This window comes from Abrus precatorius, unplaced genomic scaffold, assembly GCF_003935025.1.
Source record: "Abrus precatorius isolate BTA unplaced genomic scaffold, Abrus_2018 Scaffold6, whole genome shotgun sequence".
In the NCBI taxonomy this organism is placed as follows: Eukaryota; Viridiplantae; Streptophyta; class Magnoliopsida; order Fabales; family Fabaceae; genus Abrus; species Abrus precatorius.
Window position 1 is genome coordinate 10,238,160 of NW_020874406.1, and position 26,478 is coordinate 10,264,637.

The 26,478-nt window shown below is 34.3% G+C and overlaps 4 protein-coding genes across 4 annotated transcripts; 1 reads left to right on the plus strand and 3 right to left on the minus strand.

The window, feature by feature from the left end:
* Positions 1-211: 211 nt before the first annotated feature.
* LOC113868391 (40S ribosomal protein S3a) lies at positions 212-2,548 on the plus strand. The gene is made up of 6 exons (XM_027503898.1): positions 212-354; positions 443-548; positions 973-1,110; positions 1,187-1,372; positions 1,753-1,953; positions 2,232-2,548. The coding sequence occupies exons 1-6, from the start codon at positions 296-298 to the stop codon at positions 2,325-2,327; spliced, it is 786 nt and encodes a 261-aa protein (XP_027359699.1). The 5' UTR covers positions 212-295; the 3' UTR covers positions 2,328-2,548.
* Positions 1,412-4,424, minus strand: LOC113868392 (uncharacterized N-acetyltransferase YoaA-like). The gene has a single exon (XM_027503900.1). It carries the CDS (start codon positions 4,156-4,158, stop codon positions 3,625-3,627), a length of 534 nt encoding a protein of 177 aa, XP_027359701.1. The 5' UTR covers positions 4,159-4,424; the 3' UTR covers positions 1,412-3,624.
* LOC113868390 (protein NETWORKED 1A-like) lies at positions 4,078-14,888 on the minus strand. Its single transcript, XM_027503897.1, has 6 exons — positions 14,571-14,888; positions 13,929-14,007; positions 13,572-13,801; positions 8,500-12,464; positions 7,192-8,370; positions 4,078-4,189 (listed from the first exon to the last, which is right to left on the minus strand). The coding sequence occupies exons 3-5, from the start codon at positions 13,672-13,674 to the stop codon at positions 7,213-7,215; spliced, it is 5,226 nt and encodes a 1,741-aa protein (XP_027359698.1). The 5' UTR covers positions 13,675-13,801; positions 13,929-14,007; positions 14,571-14,888; the 3' UTR covers positions 4,078-4,189; positions 7,192-7,212.
* A 4,157-nt stretch (positions 14,889-19,045) lies between these two features.
* On the minus strand, positions 19,046-24,746 carry LOC113869260 (protein tesmin/TSO1-like CXC 2). The gene is made up of 10 exons (XM_027505503.1): positions 24,491-24,746; positions 23,076-23,236; positions 22,226-22,955; positions 21,121-21,584; positions 20,943-21,017; positions 20,376-20,556; positions 20,197-20,292; positions 20,052-20,118; positions 19,743-19,893; positions 19,046-19,652 (listed from the first exon to the last, which is right to left on the minus strand). The coding sequence occupies exons 1-10, from the start codon at positions 24,539-24,541 to the stop codon at positions 19,316-19,318; spliced, it is 2,313 nt and encodes a 770-aa protein (XP_027361304.1). The 5' UTR covers positions 24,542-24,746; the 3' UTR covers positions 19,046-19,315.
* Between the last annotated feature and the right edge of the window lie 1,732 nt (positions 24,747-26,478).

Genomic DNA, 26,478 nt, shown 5'->3' on the forward strand with positions numbered 1-26,478 from the left:
CCCGTATTAACCATGAAAATATATTTTTATCATGAAGGAAAAGTTTTTGGTCCAAAAAAAAACTCTGTAGTCACATGACCAATTCGAATTCGAAAGAATTTTTTACTTTTTGTTTTGGGTCAAGAAGGGTTAGTATTGTAAAGAGATCTATGAGCCCAAAAGAAAGCCCAAGAAGGGTTTTAGGGAATATAAGAAGCGCCACTCGCACTAACAGAGACTGGGAATTAGGGTTTCATCTTTCTCTCGTTGCCGCTGGTGTTGAGCTTGCAGGAGAAGGAGAAGAAGAAGAAGAGCGATGGCCGTCGGCAAGAACAAGAGGATCTCCAAGGGAAAGAAGGGTGGCAAGAAGAAGGCGTTAGTTCTCATTCCCTTAACTTCCTAAGTTCAATCGTTTTCGTATTCTATTTTTGAATTAAGTTTTGTTTCTTCTCTCATTACGCAGCGCTGATCCCTTTGCGAAGAAGGACTGGTACGATATCAAGGCTCCTTCTGTGTTCCAGGTCAAGAATGTTGGCAAGACACTCGTCACTCGTACCCAGGGTACCAAGGTATTTTTCTCTCTATCCACAACTGTGTACAAATCATAAGGTTTTGGATCTACATATACTCGCATCAACGTATAGTGGAATATCGTGTATGGATTAGATTTTTTTTTTGTTTGGCTACACTTCATCAGTGGTATATGTTTTGTTATTTGCATTGAGCAGAATTCTGCTTAATGTATTCTATTGTTCTGCATCTTGACAGCATTTTAATATTTTGATGTCTCGTTGATTTTTTTCTTATAGTATTATAGGTTTATAATAATCCGGTACTCACATTATTGAGTTTGTTTTAAGTGTGAAATATGGATGTGGGTTTTAATAGTTTATTATTACTACTACAAATTGATTTGGCTTACGTGCAATTTAAATTGCTGAGACTTGTGCCTGCTTACATAGATGTTGACACAATGGGTATTTAAAATTACAGATTGCTTCTGAAGGACTCAAACATAGAGTGTTTGAGGTTTCCTTGGCTGATCTTCAAGGTGATGAGGACCATGCTTTCAAGAAGATTCGCTTGAGAGCTGAAGATGTTCAAGGGAAGAATGTTCTGACTAACTTCTGGGTATGTTGGTGGCTGAGCTTCTTTTGATGAATGCTATTGACTTGTGATTGTAATCTAATTAAGCTTATCTCTGTAGGGGATGGATTTCACCACTGACAAGTTGAGGTCATTGGTGCGAAAGTGGCAAACTTTGATTGAAGCTCATGTGGATGTGAAGACCACAGATAATTATACTTTGAGGATGTTCTGCATTGGGTTTACTAAGAGACGTAGTAACCAGGTGAAGAGGACATGCTATGCTCAATCAAGCCAAATTAGACAGGTATATTCTCTGCAACTTTCTTAGCTGTGACTGTGGTAATTGGTTTTGTTTTCAATCTTCATTTTTAAACATAGTATATGTTCTAGCTTATATTAACTTGGGAACATGTTTTTGATTTAATATCTCTCTATTGAAGTACCTGAGCTAATAACATTAATTTAAAAGGGATGTGATGTTTCTTTAATTTTCTGTCATATGTTTACTGGCATTGCAATCCTTTGAATTGAACCCTATTTTTCAGGATTTGCTTCCTGAACATGACAACTGAAAAATGGTTTTTGTCTCTTGTTACATCATATTTTGTTTTAGATTTTATATTTATTTTGGGGAGATGGGCAATTGCATGTCTAACTGTTTAAAACACACCTTTATCTGTTCAGATCCGAAGGAAGATGAGAGAGATCATGATCAACCAGGCAACCTCCTGTGATCTGAAAGAATTGGTCCGTAAGTTCATTCCTGAGATGATCGGAAAAGAGATTGAGAAGGCAACATCTAGCATCTATCCTTTACAGAATGTATTTATCCGTAAAGTTAAGATCCTGAAAGCCCCAAAGTTTGATCTTGGGAAACTGATGGAGGTATGTCTTTTTGCTTGGAAATTTTACTTGCACTTCTGATTCTTGTATCTAATGAAAAATGTTTTAATATGTTCATGATTCTGCATAGAAATTCTATTCAATCTTTAATGTTTTAATGTCTTTTTGTTCTCGGTTGATTTATAGACCATTTTAAACGGAGTCCTTTGGAACGGAAGCAATTTTTCAAGAAATTTCTTATGAATTGGTTTTGGTTGCAAGCATGTGGTTTAAAACCTGATCAGTAGTGGTATTAATGCTTATGTTTTCAAACCATGTAGGTTCATGGTGATTACTCAGAAGATGTTGGTACAAAGGTGGACAGACCTGCTGATGAAACCATGGTTGAGGGAGCCACTGAAGTAGTTGGAGCTTGATCTGGCTATGGATTTTTGTTTGTTTAGGTTTCCTTTTTACTTTTACTAATTTATTGCAGTTTTGTTTAGACATTGAGAAACATTTGTTTGCAATCTAAATCTGGATTTTTGGTTTGGCGAATTTAAGTACTGTTGCAATAACTAAGCACGTCATGAAGACGTTAATCTTGTTTCCTTGTGTGTTCTCATCTTATAATTCGTGCATTATTTGCATATTGTTTTTAGCGTCAAGGTTTTCTTGCAAACGAGATATTTTGTTGGCGCCTATGGAATTGATCTTGTACCAAGTACGAGATAGTAACAGGCTTATTTAGCGGTCCTTCAGCCTGTTTGCCATTGTACTGTTTTCTTTTTGTTTCAGTTCGCCTAATTATTTACTGACAGCTGTTAAACCAAAAGGTGATTCACAATGTTCATATATCGTAGTGATTCATCGAATCTTTATTACAACCAAATATGATAAATTCATTCTGCTTTCAGGATCAGATATGTGGTGTGATAGATTTATTATTTGGATATTAAGTTAAAATATCAAACTTGATATTATATATTTATTAATAATTGATGATTTGTTTTTCTATACATTTTAAAATAACTATCAGAATTGAAGAGACGGTTAATGTTTCAAAATTGTTATATACATGGAAGAATCGAAATTGTCAGAATGTTATTTTATATTGTTGTAAAACTGTCTTTAGAGAGTAACTTGGAATGAAATCGTGTTTTTTTTTATAATTCCCTGGCAAGACTACACTTTATATTGCTGAAAGCCAAGTGAGGTTTTAAGGGCTAAATTTGATTTATTAATGTAATTAATTGAGGGCTCAATGTGACACGAATTCGACTCGTATGTCTTGTAATGAAATTATTAGACGTGACAGTATTCCGTTTTACATTTTGAAGGAAATTAATAAGTTATTCGTTCGTGTTTCCTTATTTGGTAATGGGATCTTCCAAGGGCAAGTAAGATATTAGTTTCAAAGAGCAGAAGCATATAATTTTCAAGCTCCAATCATGCAAATGAAGTTTGAAGAAGACAAATGGTGACGTGTCTGCTATAGTTCCATTGGCCACCTTACGGGAGTAGCCGCCTTTGTTGAATGTGAAGTCTCTGGCTGTGCCATCATACAAGTCATGGAAAATTGTATGGATCATTAATTTATTTTACTTGGATTAATTCTCATCTCGGGATTTTAGACAGCGGAATCCAAAGATGGTAAAAGAAATCAAAGTTGAGGATATTGATGATTAAATCATATATTAATTCCAATTTCCAAATGAAACATGGTAAAAGAAATCAAAGTTGAGGATCAGTGGAAAGAAGACTAAACATGACCATATCTGTGCTTTTTCCCTTGACAAAGCCATACTTTCTGAGAATTCCCTCTCTTTGGAAACCAACCTTCTCCAACACTCTCTGAGACCCAACATTTTGCACGTCAACAAGAGCTTCTACCCTCTCCAACTCTTCCAACTCATTGAATGCAGCCTTCACTGCTTGTTTCACAGCTACCGTGGCAATCCCTTGACCCCAGTATTTGGAGGCAATAACATAGCCAAGTTCCACGGCTTTCTCCCTTGAGGTCAGAGAAATACACCCAATTGCACCACCCTTTAGGCATATTGCTCTGCACCATACAAACTTGTTGGGTATGTCTTGGATGAACTTTATGCCATCTTCTTTGGTAGTGTTAGGTTCCCAAGAGCAAAATCTCGCCACCTTTTCATCATTCCTCCACACCATGAGATCATCGAGGTCAGAAAATTGAAGGGGTCGAAGGGATATTTGAGTCAGATCAACGCTTTCTTTCTCCATTTCGTTTGGATGCATACCGTCGATTGATCAGGTTGTAAGCTTTTGCCTATTTATAGGAAAAGAAAAGGAATGTGCAGTGCATGGAAGATGGGTATACTTTTACGCAGACAGTCGACGATTTTGACTCAAATTTTTTAAGGAACCATTATATATTGACTAAAATATTTAATCAAAATTCAGATTAGTTATATATAATTTTATAAATTTTTTAAAATAATATATTAGTAAGGTAGAATGATTGATATTGGGAGTGTTTAAATTTTTTTTAATATAGAAATGTAAGTAGTAAAAGATTTTTTTGGAAGAGCACACCTTCATAGCAAGGCCGGCTACCATGGTTGACTATGAAGGAACAAATTATTACGTGGTGTAGACCATGTTTCCATTATTCCCATGCCATCACATCCATGATCTCTATCAGATCATCTCCTGTCTATGCTATCAACCAATCTCTAGGTAGAAAGTGAAAAAAAAAAAAAATCGATTCAAATAAAAGATTTAATGGGGTTTGTCTAAGTTGCCCTATGTGGTGTAACTCTATCTTAAGTCTGTAGTCATGAAGATTAGAGTATCAAAATTTGTATTAACTTTTTAAAAACAAAATTTCAATACTAGTTATTTACACGCTTTTATAAGGTGTTGTGTTGATATGCTTTTTTTAATTAATAAAATAAATTGTAATTTTCTATCGTTTTAAAAAAGATTTGAAAGATAAAATCTTACAATATTATTACTTTTCTGATAAACAAAACCTAGCCAATAGCAAGTTTAGTGAGTTAAACAAATTAACAAATTTAATTTGATTTTTATTAAATTTAAAAATATTTACAAATGCAAGAGAAACGTACTAGTTACTTTTCTGAATCCTAAACAATCTTTTTGACCGAACTGAAAGGAAACAAAGTATATACTTCTACTAAAGCAAAAAGAAGTATATATTTCTACTAAGACAGCATAAGTCAGTAAAACTCAAAACATCTCATTTTATGTTTTCAAAGTGGCGGGTTCTAATATCCTCCATTCTTTTGTAAAAAGTAAAAAAAAGAAATTTTTTGCAAAAGTTATCATGTATTATGAACCGTTGATTTTAATCGAATGGTTAAGAATGAATTACAGGATACTGATTATTCAAATTAGATTTTGAAAAGATATATTGGTAATTTGTACTTTTATTTTTCTTCATGTTTTGTTCCTCTTCTTCTTCTTGGTGTTGGTCATCTTGTTTTCTTCAGCGTTATATTAAAAATTATATTTACAGAATAACAGGTAGGTGTAGAGTGTTTACAATATTAAAAACATGAAATTTTAAATATTAAGTATGTATAAAGTTAAGATAAAAAGAACATCAGGTTGTGGAGATTTAATATAAAAAGTAGGAGGTAACTATATTATTACAATGAAATTGGTTGTGCAATTTAGAGACGGTGAAAAAAATAATGAATATTGGATAATTTCTGCAAGGGATCGAGAGTTAAAAGATGAACAATAGTTTGTGGGCCTTTACATTTGCATCGGTTGTGTTATAAAATCAATATAATTAGGTGAACACCTTTTATATTTGCGCATGAATTCAATTTGCATCGGGTCTGTGGCAAGTCTGATGTTATTAAGCAACCACTTTATACATTTTCCGCATGGACTGTATTTACATCGGTTGTGTTGGGTTTATGTTGCTAATTTTTACATCGGTTATCTGAGAAAACCCATGTAGAAATTACATTTTAATTTTTTAAATATATTTTATAAAGAATTATTGCTTCGGTCATCCAATTCAACTGATGTAGAAGTGACTTTTTCCAACCACATTTCATGTTCTTCCAGCCATGTCTCATTGGAATCCAGATTGATAGGCCAGTGCATGTAATTCAGAGGAAATTATGAAGGAAGTCATAGAGGAGAAATCTCATTTTTGTTAATTTTATCAAACAAATTTCAAAGTTTAGATGGAAAAAAAATTTGGGAATGAAGTAGGTTGAGAAAAAACAAGAGAGATGAAAATGAAGGAGTTGCAGAGGAAATTATGAAGGAAGTCATAGAGGAGAAATCTCATCTTAGTTAATTTTATCCAACAAATTTCAAAGTTTAAATGAAAAAAAAAACTAGAAACGAAGAAGGTTGAGAAGAATAAGAGAGATGAAAATAGAGTTGTCGTATAGATGAAGAAGAAAGAGATAAAGGAGAAGTAGTTATGTACATCGGTTATCTGAGAAAACCCATGTAGAAATTACATTTTAATTTTTTAAATATATTTTATAAAGAATTATTGCTTCAGTCATCCAATTCAACTGATGTAGAATTGACTTTTTTCAACCACGTTTCATGTTCTTCCAGCCATGTCTCATTGGAATCCAGATTGATAGGCCAATGCATGTAATTTAGAGGAAATAATGAAGGAAGTCACAGAGAAGAAATCTCATCTTAGTTAATTTTATCCAACAAATTTCAAAGTTTAGATAAAAAAAAATTTTGGGAATGAAGGAGGTTGAGAAGAAACAAAAGAGATGAAAATGGAGGAGCAGTCGTAAAGATGAAGAGGAAAGAGATAAAGGAGAAGTAACAATTTACTTATTTACCCTTCTTTAACATTTTATTACTCAATGTAGTTATCGGTTCCTTTTACCTTTTCATCAATTAATCTTAGTCATTCATTTTATATCTACAAATATCAACGGTTCAAAGTTAATTTCTTTTTACTTATTGAAAAGCATTGTATTTACTTTTTACAAAATAAAGGAGTATATTAAAACCCGCCTTCCAAAGTAAGGAACTAAGGATAATATAAAGTGTTCCAAGTAAGGATAACATAAAGTGCAAATTCATTGCAGGGAAAGTCTTATTTACTGTTACAAAGCGATTCTTCACACAAGTCACTCTTAACATATCTTTTGGAAGCTAAAACATACATACAGATATGAAAAAAGTTGCTATGATCAGATAATCCTAAACTGATAATCTCTTATTTCTCATGATAAAGCTTCAATTTTACTAGCTCAGTTAAGAATTTGATACGCCTGTTATAGAAACGTCCCAAATGAATAAAGTACTCACAACATTCAGTCTCTAAATTCCTTAGTCCTCATTAGTTGAAGGCCTTGAACATCCACAAGCACACACCTTACGCCGCCTTCTGCTATTTTTCTTCCCAATGTGAATGAAGTCCCTCAGCAACACACCTGTTGGTCTAGAGAATCTGTTTTTCCCTTTGTAGTTGACATCAGCCAATTTCAGCAAAATGTATTGGATGTTCTGCACCTCAAACTGCAACCGTCCTATTTGTTCAGAACCTCTTCGAGCTTGCTCTGTTACTCTTCTTCTTTGGATTTGTCCTCCATGGTTCTCCAACTGCATTGAAGCATCTGTGTCTGAAGATGAGGTTCTCTCATCAATATCCTTTACCAGTTGATCATATATGCCTATTTGGTGCATGACAGCTTCCTCAACATCCTCCATATGTCTTTTAACTGTTTCATATTCAACTTCATTTACCTTCTTGTTCTTCTTCTTTGTCTCTGGCTCCTTTTTCAAATCTTGTAGAGTCATTTTAAGAATGGCCAATTTCTGAGAATCTGAAGCAAGCCTCTCCAAGATCTTCCTCTTGCTATCTTCAGTTGTCTCTTTTCTAGTCATCGACAACTCCAGCTTGTCAATGCCCAATTCCTTCTCTGTCTCCAATTCTGAAGAGTAATTTTGACATTTTTCTGAGTTGCTTGACTCATGACATGTAATTACATCCTCTATTGAAGTAGAACTAAGCTTATTTTCTTCAGTAATATCATGTTGATCAGTTTCACATAACTCAAAGGTATGATCATCAGTCCTACTATTATGCCCTCTGGTGCAATACTTGGAGTCTGCATCATCCGAGTTGTGATCAAGTGGAATATCTTTCATCAATGACCTTTTTTGAGATTTTGTTCTCCATGCTTTGTGGTCTCTTGTGCAGTCTTCCTTAATTTTCATCACTTTTCTGTTGTCAATTTCTGGATATGTAGCAATATCCAAATTTGAATCCTTGGTCAATTCTGTCAGAGCTCCTTCTTCAACATTGGAAGTTAGATTTTCCTCTTTGACATGTCTTTCCAGTTCTTCAAACATTACCTTTTCAACAGCTCTAATCTTTGTCTGCATATTCAGCAAATCTGCAACCGCATCCAGTATTAAGGTGCTTTCATTTTGCCTTAAACTTGGATAGCTATTTTCATGTAGACAGGACTCAATCACTACATCCTGGACAAACATTCATGATAGGCATGGATAAGTTGAAAATATATGTGAACTGCATAAGATGTTTTGACAAGAGAAAAGGAAGAAGTAAAAAACGAAAGTACATAATATTGTGTGAAAACATAATGCTACCTTTTGTTCTATGTTGCCTACAGTAAAAGTTTTGTTGGTCCAAAGAAAGTAAGTGTGCTCGAGAGATGCAAAATCATCTTTCAAAGAAGCAATGACAGGAGTATATGCAGATAACTTCCCCTTCAGTCCTCCAATTTCATTTTCTAGTAAACTGATTCTTTCTATCATCTGTTCAATCGCCATGCTTTTTGCAGCACTTTCATCATCAAGTCTCCTGCAAACTCCAGTAAGCTCAGCAACCTTACCTTTCAGCAGTCCTTCACTGATGGATGAAATCTGAAGATCCAAATAGAATGCAGCAGCTTCAGCCTCCAAACGTTGGAGTTCATTTGTTTTATCCAGCAACTCTGAATTCACTGTTTGTTCCCTAACCTTTTGTAGTTCAACTTCATGCAGTAATGATCTCATCGCAGACATAAAACTTCCATTTTCTTCAGTAAGTTGTTCAATTTCTTTTTTCTGGTTCATAAAATTTTCTGATAGTTCAAGAATCTGCCTGTCTAGAGCTCCTCTGATCAATCTTGATTCTTCTTGATCCGTCTTCATCTCCTTAATGCATTTGCAAAATTCAGCATTCAATGCCTCAGCAACCTTTAACCTTTTCTCCATTTCTAGCAGCTCAACTTCTTTCTTCCTAAGAAGATTCTCTGAATTTTCAACTTGATGACATAAATGACAATTTGCATACTTGATTTCCTGCAGCTCTTTGTTCATCCTCTTAGTAGACTCGTTCAGATAAACATTCTCTGCTTCTTTCACCTCAAACTCCTTTCTTAACACGTCAAGTTCCTGATTGAGGTCATTGTTCAAACGGCTAAGATTGCTGCTTAGATGTCCAGAGAGTGCTTTTTGTTCAATGACTTTCTCGGTGAGAAAGCTCTCATAAACCAAACTGAGGTTTCTTAGAGCTAGTACCTCATGGAGTATTGCACTGTTTTCATCTTCAGCAATGGACATTGCTTTTTTGAGGTCCAAAACACTCCGAAGAAATGAATTTTTCTCCTCAACCATCTTACTATTTTCTTCCTGAAGCATTTGATTTGTTCTCCATGAATCTATCAACTCCGCTTGCAGAGCTGCCAATTTGGACTTTGATGTATTCTCCTTTTCTTCTCCATTAGCCACATCAATCTGCAGTTTCTTGTTCTTCTCTAGAAGTTCACCCTTATCTTTCTGCAACGTTACATTAAGCTCTCTCATGTTTTCCAGCTCTTGCTCCATGATCTTTTTCTCTGACTCCAGTTCTTCTCTCTCATATTGATGTTGCTGAAGTGAAGTTAGGAGGGCAGAGTTCTCCACAACCAGCTGGTGCTTCTCCTCTTGGATTTTCACAATAGCAATTTTCAAGCCCTCAATGTTGTCCAAAACATGTGATATGGGTATTTCCTCTTGCTTGGTTCCTTTGTCATGCCCACTATCTGGATCAATCTGAAGAGCCTGACACAACTGATGAATAGCCATTTTAAGCTTTCTAATTTCATGCAACAAAAACTCTTCTTCCATCAGTTGCATAAGATTTTCTGTCTCCAACTCAGAGATAACTTTGTTAGAAAATTTTGATGCCTCTACATGCTTTTCACATTCAGTTAACAAGGCCATGTTCTTCTGCTCTAGATCTTCTATACTATTTTGCATGATGAACATCTCGACCTGAGCATTTATAGCTTTGTCAAGTTCTTTTTCAAATTTCATCTTCCCCAACTGCAGTTCTTCCTGTAGTACATGAACAAGATTCTCCAAATTTGTTAGTCGGGCTTCACTTGAGTGTGTATGATTAGCATACTTTTCTTTTTGCACCAAAATTGAAGCACGGAGTTCTTCTACTTGATTGTCTGTGTTTTCTTTGTCCTTCTCCACATCAGCTAATTTTTCTTCTAATTGTATAAACATATTTTCCAGGTTGCTTAGTTTGGCCTCAACGCTCTCCAACCGAGATACTAGGATGCTTCTTTCATTTAGAAGACTGTACTTTTCATCATTTAGCAACTTGCAGATTTCTTCCAAGTCAGTTGATTTAGCCTTCAAACCTTCAAGCTCACTGTTTGCATCCGAGAGGGACTTCTCTAGCAAGACATTCTTCTCCAATAACTTTGGCATACTTTCAGCGGTAATTTGTAACTGTGTAAGTAGGGCTGATTTCTCATCAACAAGAGTGGATTTTTCTTCCTGGAGAACTTGGCAAGACTCTTGAAATTTCCTCACCGTTGCCCTTAGCTCATCTAACTCATCATTTAATCTTGACAGGGAAAATTCCATGAAGGCATTTTCTATCAGAAGTTCATCCATATCCTTCGATTTTTCACGAAGAACATCTTTCTCATTGCGTTCCGTTTTGCATAGCTCCTTTGCCATTGAGTTCTCATTTTGTAAATCTTTCAGAGATGCTGCAAAACATTTAGGATTCAGACCTAAAGTCTGTAATTGCTCCAACATAGCCTGATATTTGTTATTCAAATGCTGGATATCATCCTTTATTTGATGAGCGTCCTGCAGGAGGGCATTGCTTTCTTCAGCATTTACAACAAACTCTCGTTCAAGTTTCTCTTTGATCTCCTTCAATTTAGAGATTTCAGTTTGCTGTTTTCTTAATAATGACTTAGTGGAAGAGAGAGTAAGTTCATGCAAAAGTCTGTTATCTTCCACATTCTCTTGCACTTCTTCTTTAAAACCTTGTTTGGAAAGCTCCAAGTCCTTCAACAGCTGAAGCCCATATTTAAGCTCCAAAACAAGAGTTCCTTGCTCCTGTTGTGATTTGGAGTACAACTTCTGTAAAGTCTGCAGAGTGGATTCAATTTGAAGAAAGTGAGAATGTTCTTCATGCATTAGAGTCTGCAGTCTCTCTATCTCAGTTTGCTTCTCTAGAAGTTCTTGATCCTTCATAGCGATCTTCTGCACCAGACTTTCAGCCTCTGACCGAAGAGATTGATTTGATTTCTCCAACACATCATAATGTTTTTCAGCAGTCTTAAGTTTTTCAGCCCCTTTCTCAATTTCTCTTTGTAGTTTTTCAGAATTTTCTTGGGCACGCAAAATTTCATTCTCCATTTTAGCTATTTTCTCCAAGCATTGATGGTAAAGGACAGCTACAGATTCTTTCTCTTCATTCAGTTCAACAAGATTTTGTCTCAGTGCTTTAACTTCCAGTTCTGCTCTTTCAAGTTGCTCATTTAACATCCTGGAATTCTCCTCAGCAAGGGTTATCTTGGCCTCCAAAACTGAAATCTTTTCAAGACACTGCTTATATTGAAGAAAACCAGCGTCTTTCTGAACTTCCAATCTGCTAAGTTCTTCTTTTAGATTTTTGGCTTCAATTTCTACCTTAGCAGCTCTCTCATCAAGTCCCTTGGCATCCAGCTGGGCCAGAGATAACATGGTCTCCAGTTTAGCTATAATTTCTAGACACTGGTTGTACTGAACTTGACCAGCATCCTTCTCAACTTTTAGCTGTGCCAGGGCTTCGTTCAATATTTTAGTTTCAATTTCAGCTTTACTTGCTCGTTCATCAAGGCCTCCCACATCTTTTTGTGCCTTATTAAGATCACCTTCCATTTTGGTTATCTTCTCCAAACTCTTCTGATACTGAAGAAAGATAGCATCCTTGTCAGACTGTATTTTGGCCAGGGCTTTCCTTAAGGTTTGAACTTCACTATCTGCTCTCCCTGAATGGTCAGCCTCTCTTGGTGTGTGTGATTCAGCACCGGGTCCTGAAGAACCATAAGGTGAATCATCAGTCAGAATGTAATGTGCTTGGTTGGGAAATGCTTCTTGTATGGTTTTATGGGCATAGCGTAGCTCTCCCATTGCATGATCATATCTCTCTGCTAATGCACGGTATGCTCGGTAGAACTCCTCCACTAATTTCATGAGTTCCGGTCGCTTCTTATAGTACATTTCTGCCCTCCTAGCAAATGAATCTGCTTCCTCTTCAATGAGCTTTATCATTGCTTTGACTTTGGTATCTATGTCTATGTAAACATAACATCACTTTAATTTGTTGGACTAAACAATAGAAGCATGGATACAAATCAACCATCATTTCCTTAATTTCTCACACTTATATAACATCTTTCACAAATTATAACAACTGGATTTGTCATTCATAAACTGTTTGCAACCACTTTTTCTTAAGCGTTAACTCAAAATTTAACTTTTAGCAATTCTTTTATTCTACTTCCATGTAATTTCTTAGATGTTAGTTGCAGAGGTGCTATTTTATGTAAGTTTTAATGCCAAATGAGAATATTACACGGTCGAACAGTGAGTCAAAAAAAAAAAAAAATAGTAGTTCAACCTTTTCTGGGTGATTGCATTTAGAATTGGCACCATCGGCACCCTTTCAAAAGGAAATCTTGTGTGCAACCTTCAAATGCCATTTGCATATAAAATAACCACCAAAACAAAATAAGAACCATATTTATTATATAGATACTCATGCAAGCTTGAGTCTTAATTTCCCTCATCAATTTAACATAATGAATTCCAATTTCATGATTACGTTGGCCTGCAAGCAACAACATGCAAAGTGTGTATATATTATTCCCGCGGGGTAGTTTATGGCTTACACTTTTAGAAGACTGGTGATAAATAGACATTATGATTATGACACAATGACCGAGGAATTTTTATTTTTGGCACTAAACAGATATTAGCTTGAAAGTAGTAAACACCAAAAGAGTGATTAGGCTATAATGAAGAATTTCATTACAGTGAACAATTGTATTCTTATGAAATTTGGATAAAAGATGAGTAACAATTTAGTGTGCCTAATATTTAAAATTTATGGACATCTATCGTGTGCTTAAATTCTTCATTCCAGAGAAAGCGACCTGATATTTTACAGGGCTTTCTATCTGTTACTTTCTTATTGCGGATTGTGGAAAGATATTCTTTTGGTAGATCTTAATGTGCAAAGCACTTACCACTGGTTGTGTAACTTTAGTCTCGTCATTATGGCAGCAAATTTAACCCAGTTGCAAACCAGATAACGTTACAAGTAACAAGTTCAAAACAATATATTCAGAACACTTTAGCACAATTGTAGATATATATATATGTAGAGGAAAAAGACACACCTGCAAGGTTTTCCTGAAGCCATTTTGAATTCTTTGGGCTAATGTGGCTATCCCACCACCAAGAATATGAGCGCCTAGACTCGGAATGTGACAGGGTTGCCATGACTCCAGCGAAGAACTACAACACAAATAGTCTTGATACTGCTAGAGCCTGGTGTTGGACTTCCACCACCAGTGACAGTGTTTTGCTAATTTGAGACCCTACAATTGAGTTTAGCCATTTCTTGTACCTACATCGAATAAATGTATTAATAGTACATTTAATAAGAATTGCTCCAGATTCATGAGTCCAACTTTACTCCCATGGCTTAATGCATAAGAAAGTATTAAACTCTTTTAACATAGAAGTTGTATTACCTACCAAATTGGACACAGCTCCAGTTAATCAGTGAAGGAAACTTGTTTCAAATTTTCAGACAATTTGCTATCAGGGGGACTGCCAAAGAAAGGAACAAGAAAGAGTAAAAAAAAAACGTCTTTAAACTGCAGGGAAAGTGCATAAGCATGAAATACCAAATGCATACTAGAAGCATCGATCCTTCAGCATGATGAATTTTATCAAAATAAAAGACTTCCAAATGTGAAACACAGTTCCAAAATCCAAACACAATAAGAAAATACATTTTCTATCTTGCTCAAATTTTGTATGCATTTATTGGTTGATTTAATGGAGAAATTTTCCTTCAAGCAAGGGTAATTTCCATGATCAAGCAACAGACCCGAAGGTAACCGGAAAAAAAATGTACTCGCAAAACGACCAACAAAGATGTCAAGAGCAGAGGAAATATAACAATGAACACTGGTATTTGGTAGCATCCTATGCAAAATGATTACTGATGATCATGAAGGGTTAAAGGAGAGGACAGAAATAGACAAAAAGTTTAAAGAAAAGGTACATCAAAAGGAACAAAAGCTAATGATCATGAGCAAAACGAATGATGAATTCAACAAAAGCATACCCTTGTAATAGCTATAGCCTATATAAGAGCAAGTTCTTACCAAGTGAATGAACTTGATCAACGACAACTTAGAGGAGCAAAATGTTATCAAACCAGCCAAATGGGTATCCAGAAAACCACACAAAGTTCATGCTTTGGAACAATTCAGATCAACCACACCCCAAAACGATGGAATCAAACAATGGGATCCTCATCAGCAGCTGATAACAGAATCCTAAACAGCTGCAAAACTTGAATTTTACCCCATTTTCTGAATCGCAAGACACAAAGTGGCAACCTTCATTTAGTGTCTTTGAAGTGGGACATTGGCAATATAAAATTGTGGCGTGTCGGCTCTGACACTGTATGTATGACTCATCAACTGTAAAAAGGACAACCAACACACACTGATCACAGCAAAATCAGAATGTTCTGGTTTAATTTTAATTCTCTTGTTTTAGAGAGGTTATTATAATTATAATAATTTCGTTACAGTATCCTTTAAGGAAAAGATGCGTGTGAATGCATAGTAAGCGGAGTCTCCCATTCCAACAAACATTAATGAGATCCAAAATCATGATTATGCTTTAATCACTATAATTAATTCGGAGATATTAAGCATTGTAAAACGGTCGTATTCTTCAGTATTAGAGCAAAGGAAGTATGGAATGTAAAGTTTGTAATCTAATTATGAGGTTCTATGTTTTATATAATCTCTATTCCTTCCCACCTTGCAAATAGAATGACAATAATTGGAATAAAGTGGGAATGCTAAAGCCAAAAGCTGTGGTGGTTGGAAGAGTTTGTCTTTTGTAAAGTACAAATGCATTAAACAAATTGTAAATCCTATAATACTTGTTTTCAAATATACATTACAAATAATTTCCTTTAGAGAATATGATAAAATACATAATGGTTGTGTATTACTAGCATAAGATTCTTGACTCTACTACTAACATGGAACACACATATATGATAGTCAAGGTGTTTGGTCAGAAAGAGAAAGTGTCCCACCCAATAATTAATGATTCACAACAGCAAACCCAAAAGGAAATACTTATGGTCACTGGTGATGCCCAGTTGTTACCATTAGTGAATATTGTAATCATTTCATAGTGGTCAAAATAAATATTTAAATTAACTGAAAATTTAATTTGGCTTATCAGTTAACCATTATTGCAAACAGTTTCATCCGCAATTAATAGATCAAAGTGGACAAGTTCTCCTGTGTTAATAATATATCCTATTCTTCACAACTTTTGTTTGAGTCTTGGATACTTTTTATGCTAGATACCTTTTTATATAATATAAATTTCATAAATTTAATTGTTCAATTATTTGATATTGTCTTGTGTATCAAATTTTAGATAAATTGAATATTAATAAATAATATATTTGTAGCTGATATAACATTTTGAAATAATAATAATAATAATATATTACAATAAATTTAATTGATGAAATATTAAATAATTTTTAAATTATATAAAAATTAATGACTTGATCTACTTAATAAAAATAGCGATGATTCAATTGATAAAATTTAATATTTATAAAAAAATATTAAGTGAACTAAGTATTTCAAAATTTATTCTTTGAGTAAGTGAGCTTATTTCTTTTCTTTATTATTAATTTTTTTTATATCTTTATATAAATAACACAAATAGAAACACACTAAACACGAGTATATATTAAAAAAAATATGAAAACGTGTGCTTTTCAGCGACAAAATATATTTTCTTTGAGAAGTGTCAAATGATGTAAAGATTTAAAAGAAAACAAATTAAATGGAGTTGAATCGTCACAAACTGTATCACAATCTAGAATCTGATAAGTGTTATATTTTTATTATCAAATATAATCCATGATGAAAGAAGGAATTAAAAATAGAAGAAACACAGGTTTATTGAATATGCAATTTGATGACAAGTTAGCTAGTTGACACCGTTGATTTTTGGTCACAACCCACGTGATGCATTTGAATTGACAATCATTTTAGATAATATAATGTAAGAAAATCATTTTATACCGACTATCCATAATAGCAAGACCTTCTCAGTTAATAGTTATTTAAAAATTGGTAAAATACAGTACATCTCCACTGATAGTGTACGAGTACTGGCTAGAAATTATATACTCATTATATATTGTTTACCAGTAAAAATTGATTTTTTATTCTGGAATAAAGAACATATTTTTTAATAAAAATATTATTTTAAATATAATTTAGAGTATAAAATAAAATAAAACCTTATATTTGGCTCATGTTTCTTGCTCTTTGGCATCTAAAAAATAGTGCTGCTTTCTCTAAATTTGTTGGCTTCTGAAAAACTGAGAACTATGTTTTGAAAACGTGCTCACGTGTCTCTGGTCCTATTTATCGTATCAACTAAAACTCCTGTTTCTCCATAACTACAGAAACTGTTGGTAGTTGCCGACATTTCGCGAAATCAAGTTTTATTTTGTTGACTTCTCTTTTCTTTTATTTATTTATTTATTTATCAGACTCTTATAGAATTATTATTTTTTATTCATACATTTTAAATATTTTTAGTTTTAGATTTTCTTACTTGCCCTTAAAAGAAAGTAGCATGTAGCATGTAACATGAAAAATGACCAATGACAACATCTAACATAAAAGTAACAATTAAAAAAAAAAACTAAAATGTATTTGAAGGATTAAAAATCCTATTTATTATTATTTCTTTGAACATTAAAAATGAGATAAAAAAAATAAATTGGGTATGACATCGCTTGGTTGACAACAGTGGTTCACCTCTTTTACGAGGCAAAGACAATTTAGAGCCCACTTCAATCAACCTTCTTCCTTTTGTAGGTACTATTTGATATTTGATGTTACTACCTAACAAAACTAAGAACAAGTACTTGCAGAGGTTGAAAATCACCGACCCACATGATGTGATCTTGCTCCATACAATGGCCCCTCTCTTTATATCATTGGTTGTAAGCAAAGATGAATGAGACATGTATTGGTACACACGTATGGTATGTATGTATGTATGTTGGTTCTATCTCTAGTGATTGAGAAACTTGAGTTATATCTTATGCACCTCTGTTCTTAAAGAGCAACACAACCCTCACCAACCAAAAGAGCAACTTAGTGTCTTCCAAGTCTAGAATTAGAAAGCGTTGTGGAAAAGCTACTCTTACGGTCCCAACCCCGTTTCCGAAAAGATTATGAATGAGATTGTGTTTTCCTTTTTTGGTAGCTTTGCAAGCCGTACGGGTCATTATTTCACCAATTGTGCAGGGTGGCGTGCTAAAAGTTCAAGACAGAACAGAGAGGGTGGGTGCTGTGGGGATTCACAATTTTATTGTGCAATCAATAACTCACTTATACACAATTGATCATGTATTCAATTTTCCCTTGGTTGTTTCTTTGTGGATTTTGTTCATAGATTCTTGGGATTAAGATGTCACAAAATGTTGATATCTCTACCAAGTTCAAGTAACCACCTTTGTCCCGTTTTATTAAAGAGTGAATTTACTTAAGGGGTCCAAATAATTATATAATGCTTTCTGAAGGCAACTCTTTGTTCAAAATCTCTGTTGAATATGGAACATATGCAGGTCATAATTGAATGATCTTGTTATCGCATTACCGAGCCCAAATTCTGGATCCATTAACTAAGGTTAGGCTATCTCACATAATGATTACTCAAGTTAGTTGGTGTTGACAACGTTCAAAATCTTTGGTATAATCAGTGCCACACTTGTTACAACAGTGGTCAACTACTTCTGAATTATTTTTTTGATTTGACTACTGATTAAATAAAAAAATATCAAATTTATTAAAATTTAAAAATGCATTAAAAACCATAAATACAGTGTATTAATAACATTATTAATAAAAGTTTTCTAATCTTAATTTCTCAAAAATACCCTAACAGCCTTTATTACTATTTTCCTTTTTTAAACCAATTCTTAACATTGATAACGTAAAACTCTTAACAAATATAGTTAATAATTATAGAATCATCGTACGTTTTAATTTATCCTAGAGCAATATGTGCCATTATCTTTTGTTGTGACTGTTTTATTGAAGGAAAAATTCTTGCATATACCACGAAACTGCAAGAATGACATTGCAACTCTATAATAAAACAAATAAATTAATAATGATAACAATAGTTATGATTCAGACGGGAGTAGAGGTTAGCACTTTCAAATTCATGTGACGATGCATAGTGGTCAAAAATATTCCATTTTCATAATGGTTTCCTTGCTCGTACCAAATCAAGACCATGGAGTGATAGCTGGCAGGTAATAATGATTAAAAGAGTAAATAAATTTTAACAAAAGATTTCATACTAATATACAAATAAGTATTTCTTTTATTCATAAACTAAGATGGGTGGTAAGCATTTGCTCTGACAAGAAGGGTCCACAGCAAGGTGTATATAGAAATTTTAGATTGGTTACAACTATACATCTCGTTTGGTTGATAAAGTTGCAATATGATTCTCATTCACTTTTTGGGACAAGTCAACACAAGCTTAGATGAAAATAATTTACAGCAAAGCTCATTAGGAACTTAATCACAACCAAATGTCCAAAATCATAACAGAAAAACGTAAAGATTAATCCCTGTAATGATTATAACCATTACTTCAATAGTACATTATGGAAGGAATGCAACATATTATTACAAAAGTAAAACAAAGCTCAATATACATAAACCTAAGCATAACTTCTACTGCAACAAACTAAAACATGCTTAAAGAAAAAGGAGGGGGGGGGGGGGGAGGAGAGGAGGACTAACTTACAAGGAAAAATATCCCCATTCTAAGGGTGAGGGGTGAGAGAAGGAAATGAAGGAATGGCTTGTAATCTCAACTTCCTCACACCTCTGCGACTAGGAGATGATCCCAAGTCACAGTTGGGAGAGGAGATTCTCTTTCCATTTGGAGAAGAAGTTTTGATGCAAGTGATAGGAGAGCTATCACCTCGGAGAATTTCTGGCATTTCGTCATCTGGGACAGTTTGAAAATGCTTAGCTTGAGACCAGAGATGATTTGGTTTTCCAAGCTTTTGGCTGGCAAACAATGCAGAACCAGAGATGGTTGTAACAAAAGACCTTGGTGGCTTTCCCTTTGATGAAAAGGGCAACGGAAGCAATGGCCTGTCCCACAGAAATTCAATAACATTTAATCAATAAGGGATATTAGTTTTGTCATCTCATCTCAGCTGACAAAAAGTCAGCATGTCAAACCTGGAAAGCCGTAATGGTGTTGACACAATAGCAGAATCTGGATGATCTTCAGCATTCTGAATTTCCGTTTTCTGCAGGGCTTTTTCCGCCACACCCTTGTCAGATGCTTCTGTTTCTTCTGAGTCAGTTTCTAGGCATATAGGAGCAGAACCTGAACCAGAAGTAAAGAAGGAAAAATCAACAAGCTATTTAACTACAGGAAAACTGTTATCATGTAAAACAAGCAAAATGCTAAACTTCTAATATGCCAAATTGAAAGTCAATTTGATGGTCTTGATTGGCAATATACTGCAGTCATAAGGGACTTACCATCCTTTCTACCATAAGCATTCTTGCACCCTTCACATCTACAGCTAATGGAGCAACCAACCCCACCCTTCAAAAGAAAACTACCATTTGTAATTCACATTATAACTGAAATTGGGAGCATACGTGATATAACAAGGGTGAAAACCTGATAACATTCACAATATTTCTTTAGGCAGTTCGATTTCTTGCAGTTGCATCCTCTTTTGTGTCGTGCTGAAGCTGGAGTTTTGTTTGGATCATCCTGAAAGAAGATAATAATTAATACACTATAAAATGTGGTTTAAATTGCACAGGAGAAAAACTGAATTAAATTTATTTTCTAACCCCAATATCAGGTACAGAATCAGAACTTCTGATGACTTTAGGAGCAAATGCAAGAGGGTTACGAGATTCAATCTGCTTGCGAGTTTGAAGAACAGTGTCTTCATGAATTGGTTTGTTGAAGCACTCCTGACAGGAGCAGGGCTCTATGCAGTAGACACCAGCGGCAAAGCACTCACAATAGCTAATAAAAAAACAAGGGAAAAAGTATAAAATAAGGTTGATTTCAAGTACTGGGAGGAAATTCACAGGCAATAATATCCTGTAGACCATAACAGGACTGATTAAACATGGAGAATTGACACCAATTCATTTGGTGTAAGTCATTTAAACTCTACAGAATATAAAACTTAGCTTACATGGTTTTCTAGGTTTTAATCAAAGACTAGTTGAAGGATGATTATTAGATGATACTATATGAGAATTCAAAATTAAAGCTGCATTAGTGTGGTACAACTTAATAAAGCTAGGACAATAGAACTTCATCAACACATACATACAGTACACTACCCAAACTCATTGCTGCAACCCAAAAGTAGAGAGTTAAAAGGAGGATTTATTTCAGCTTACAGCTTCAAACACTTCGATTTTTTGCAATTACATCGTTTACAGCCCTCAGTTTCTCCAGCTGGCTCCAACTTACGCCTGCAAATTCAATGCGGTATAAGGTTAATGAAGAAAGTAAAAACTCAAAATAATGGACTGAATTTATCAAGCATAAGCACGGGTAATCAATAACTGCATTTGCCTTTTCTTTTTGGGGCTACTCTGATTGAAGTCTTCACCAGCCATGTATGCCTGGTAACAATCTTCAGCTGGTTGAACCCCATTGTCTGATGGATCCAATTCTCTTTCAGATGATACAGGTACCAATGCTAGTTGCTGATCATCTTGGCTAGTAGAGATTTGCAAAGAAGAGCTGGGCAGATTGAGTTGTGTTCCAGAAGATGATTTTTCATTTTGTATGCCATTGTAATCTTTTAAGGCAGCAAGTGCATTCAAGTGTAAACCAATTCCCCGCAGGATGCCCCTCTGAAAATTTCCATTGCGTTTTGCAGGAAGCTGTTGCTTTTCATTACCAACATTCCTCTCATCAGACTGTAGCACACCAGAACTGGTGTTTGAATTATCATCTGAGTTCTTCCTTCGCACACTGGCCATCTCAAAGTCTAGACAGCGCCTCCGTATAGCACGGTGCGTGACAGAAACAAGCTTCAAACAAAACACAAAAGTGCTTCTAGAGTGATTGATGTGTTAAATACATTATTAAAACAAGTAGAAAGAAAAAAAAATTAAGTTCCAAATATTTGTAAACCACAAAAAGAACACAAAATGCCATATAACATTTCTTTACTACAGCATGTACTAGGCAATGCAAAATGAAGCACAATATTAATTGAAAACAAATTAGATTTAATCTTGTTGTGATGTATTTAAAAAAACAATGATTGGCTAAAGACCATGAAAATTTGATTTTTTACCGAGTTCAATGGCATCATGTGATACATATAGCCAATCTCACTTAATGGGATAAGGCTTGGAGTTGGAAGGGAGGATACCAATAATAATATGCAATCATACACATAAAAATGTGGAAACGGATGTTTATATGATTTAATAGTATAACAGTATATGTAACAGGATAATGCACAATTTTTACAGTTGAACATTTTTGAGGAAAATGTTTTGTAAGTGTACTTTGTATGAATCAGTACTGATACTCAAACCAAGATCAATGCAACAGATCCTAGAAAACCATGCCTTTGTGATAAACTCAGAAATATCCAACTAAATGCAAGAAAAATTATACTACACATAATTCACTTCAACACTGACTTATTTCACTTTCCTACCTCATCATTTGCCTTCTCGTTTGGATTGCTAGTCATCAAAGCAACATTGGCAAGATTACCCTGTGTTTGCTCTCTGTCTGTGGCTGTTATTGGCTCAGAACAGTGATCTTCAATTTCATGTTCAGAACCTGAAGCAACTGAATCAACAATGTGTATTTTCCTACCATTATCGATGGTAGATTGTGGAAGCAGAGGCATAAAATCACAAACTCGTATAGAAGAGTCCAAGGGTTTGTGCATCAGACCCTTAAAAGCTTCTGCTTCACCTGGGGAATTAAAAATTAACATATCAGTGGCATTGGGAATTAAACTATCCCAATAACAGTCTGGACCCTCATCCTTTGGTTCAATCTGACATATTTCTTGAAAATGAACTTCACCCTCAACTGGATCCGTTTTACAGCCTTCCTGAACATAGGCAACATCTGATGCTGCCTCACCAGGCAACTCCAAAAGAGAGTTAGCCTCATCACCACAAAGTGGAGGATCATAGCCAGGGCTACCACAATTATATTTTAAAGTTTGTGGTAGCTCAACTGAGAATTTTGTGTGCTCACTCAATAGCTCAATTGAAGAATCTCCTACAGAAATCCCCTTATCAGTGTTTTCCTGTAATTTGCCGGAGTTATGATGTGGACGTGTAGAATCTGCAAGAGTCTCCTCACTCGAGTGAACTTTATTTACATCTTCAGATAAAACCTTGGGCTTTGAAGCATCCAGTGGGTATTGTCTAGAGATGAATAATTGGTAACCATCAGAAATGGGTCACTAAAACATCTATATAAATAAACAAAACTCAATAATCAAAGAACATCAAATAGGATAAAAAATTAAAAGTTTTCAAGGTTACCTTCGGAGAAATCTTGATTCCTTGAGACAGCTGACATGGGGTGATGTAAAAACAGATGGAGGTGAAGAAAAGCTTAGTGAATTGAAAGTCTGACTAATGTGAACAGACTTGACAGGCTTTATAGGAGACAAACTATTGATATAGTTGAATACAGGTGAATCCTGCATACAGCAAAGGTGAAAAATATAATTGAAGTGAATGGATTGAAGGATTATCTTATAAACACACAGAAAAGAAGAGTAACTTTTGTTATTATAAAAAACCATGGAGAGTTATTTCACAGGATACCAACAACTGCAGCAAATCTGAAAATAACTTTTTACCGGACCAGATCAAACAAGGATTGCTCATTAAGCATTATAGATTTGCACATAACAGATGCAATAATGTAGAAAGGGAAGGCTCATATCAATCACCCATGCATGGATAACCCATTTCTACAACATTTTCATACAACACACTTTTTCTCTTTATCTGTCTTTGTCACATCACTTATCTCATAACACACTTCATTCTTCTCTTCTTATCTCTCTCTATTGTGAATAAAAATTGCTAGGTAAAAATGTGGTACAAATAAAATAACTCAAAAGTTCGCCCGCGCGAGAGAGAAATACAATTGTCCCAAAACAGAAGAATGTATGAACTGAAAAAGTGAGACCAGAATGTGACTCTTTATCAAGTTTGTCGTGAAACATTACTATTAAAACTTTAGGGCCAGTGGAATCTGGCCATAGAAAATTAACTTACTCTCAGATATACATCGGCAGAAGTAAAAAGACTGGGAGAGAGAAATTAAGCAAAAGGGAAGAAAAGAAACTAATGGAATTTTCTCAATTTGATTGCAAATACCAAATAATTTTTTTTAAAAATAAAAGCAAGTAAACATATGCGATTTAAAATATCAACTGCAACCCTCCAAGTTTAGACTTCTATCAACACTGTATAGCCCTAAAGAAAAAGAAGGGAAAATTTTCCATAAACACCAAAGAAAAAACACATGAAACCCAAAGCCCAAAGCAAAAATTAGAAACTATTAAAAGGACTTGTAAACTGAACTTGACAATAGATCTACAGCACTGAAGTAATTCACAAGATGACATACAAGTTTTGCCTCAAAAACTCCCAAAATAGAAACTTACCCGCAGAAAGAAGTTCCCCAAATCCCTGAACAAATTAAAAAGAAAAACATTTTCGAAAAAGGCCAAAAAGAACAAGAAGAATAAATCTTGGAAACTAAAACAAGAAAAAGAAAAAACCCAAACGGGGAAATTTGAGATAGAAAAGAAAAGACTTCATAATCCAAGGCATGCAGACAAACCCCAGAAAGAAATTGCAGTGAAAACCGCAGAACCCACAAAATTAAAGATGAAAAAGAATAGAAAAATGAAGAATTGGAAATGGGGTGTCAAGCAAACCTCAAACTTAGAGCAGGGAGGGTTGATCTGGTTCCTCTCTGGTGTGTCCATGTCCAGAGAGGTAGCACCACTACATTACTCTCTCTCACACACACTCTTTCTCTCTCTACTTTGTGAGTCTTTCTCTCTTTCTAAATGGACTTTGGCTAAGGGATGAGAATTCAAGAAGCGGGAAGGCGGGAGAAGAAAGATTTTCTGGTGGGGACAACCCCGGACCACAAGCAAACCTCTCCACAGCTGTCTCTCTATTGTGTCTCCTTTCTTTCTCTCTCTTTTATTTTCTTTTATTTGCAAAAGTAATAAGAATCCAGATTCTCTCTATCTTTACTGTATCTCAATTATCTTCTTATACGGTGTCTTTAATATTTACATTATTAATTTAATTAACTGTTTTCAGTGAAGTTCTTCTTCCTATGATTACCCTCAAATTACTCTTTTATCATTTGGCGTTTTCTGCCTCTATTCAGTGATCATAACACAATGTTATGTGACTATTGCTAATGCTTTCTTCTGTGTCAACCTCCTTTCTTAGTGCTGTTTCTTTATACTTTTGAATAAAAAATTGTATATCTGGATTATACCGTTTTTATTTTTGCCTTCAAAGACATTAAAATCTTAAATTGTATTTATTTATGACATAAATATGCAATCATCCCAAAACTTCTTTATAAATAAATGCTAAATGAAAATTTTTAAGATAAAAACTGTTTGAAACTGTACCCAAAAGAAATTTGTCAGTGGGATCAAATGTCTGTATATTTGTTTACCAAACTTCTACTTAAAATTAAACCAATAGAATAAAAAATATTGCTTTAGTTGTGTGAATAGAAAGAGGTAGGTACTACAATCATGATCATATTCCAACCGCAATGAATAATCTATTTACATCTCCAGCGTATTTGGAAGACTGTGATTTAGTTAGCTCCAAACCCTTTTCTTTGTATGTACTCAGCTATCAAAAGAAATTTTCATATCCTCTCAAAGTTTTTTGTGCTTGAGAGGACTCTAAACTCACCATCAATTTCCAGCCTATGTCAAAAACCATATAGAAAACGTCTTAGGCTCATGCATCATAGTTTGATTCCATTTGATAAAAAATGATTAGCTTGTTTAATGATGACAACATTCAAGGCAAGACATTGTTAAATTATCTTGTCTAATAAATAGTCATTATATTTTGTTTATGTGAAAATTATAATAAAGTGATTAATACTGTAATAATAAATTTAAAAGAATATTTCATATTTTTAAAAATTAACAGTTATGATTATTTTATTTAGAAAGATCTAAAATATTTTTTTAACATTGTAATTTTTTTTAAAAAATTTTAACAGAAGTTGAAAGATAAGAGAGGGATTCGAAATGTGGCCAAATCTCAGCCATGATCATAAGATAGGCAACCTCTATAAGATAGTCTACAAGTTTTTGGGCGGGGTTAATTTGAAAAGGGTGTGGTCTGGTGTAAGTGAGGCACACAGAAACTGAGGAAGACTCGCGTGCATTGTACGTTGATGAAGCATACTTGATTATGGGACAAACTGAAAGACAGGAGGCTCCATTCTCTAATGAAGAGCGCAAACCCATATCACGCACTTCCACGTAGCAAAATTTAATATCCAATTATCGACATACGTAGGTTGGTTGTCAACCTAAGACCTTATGCTCTGTCTGTTGGGCTGTTTCCATCAAGCCTTTTGCAATTCATTAATCAAGGTTTTTATCGTGTGCCTATAATTATATTATATTATTAGCTCAAAATCTTAAGAGTGAATTGAAATATTTAAAAATACTTATTATATTTTTAATATATGTAACATTGTATATTTATTATTTTACATATAATGTTTTAAATACATTGAAATAATATAACTTAATACATTAATAATATTAAATGTTATAATTTTTTATAAAGCTTATTTTATCATGTACAATATTGTACATGTCAAAAAAATTAATTTATATAAAAAAATATTTATTATAAATTATAA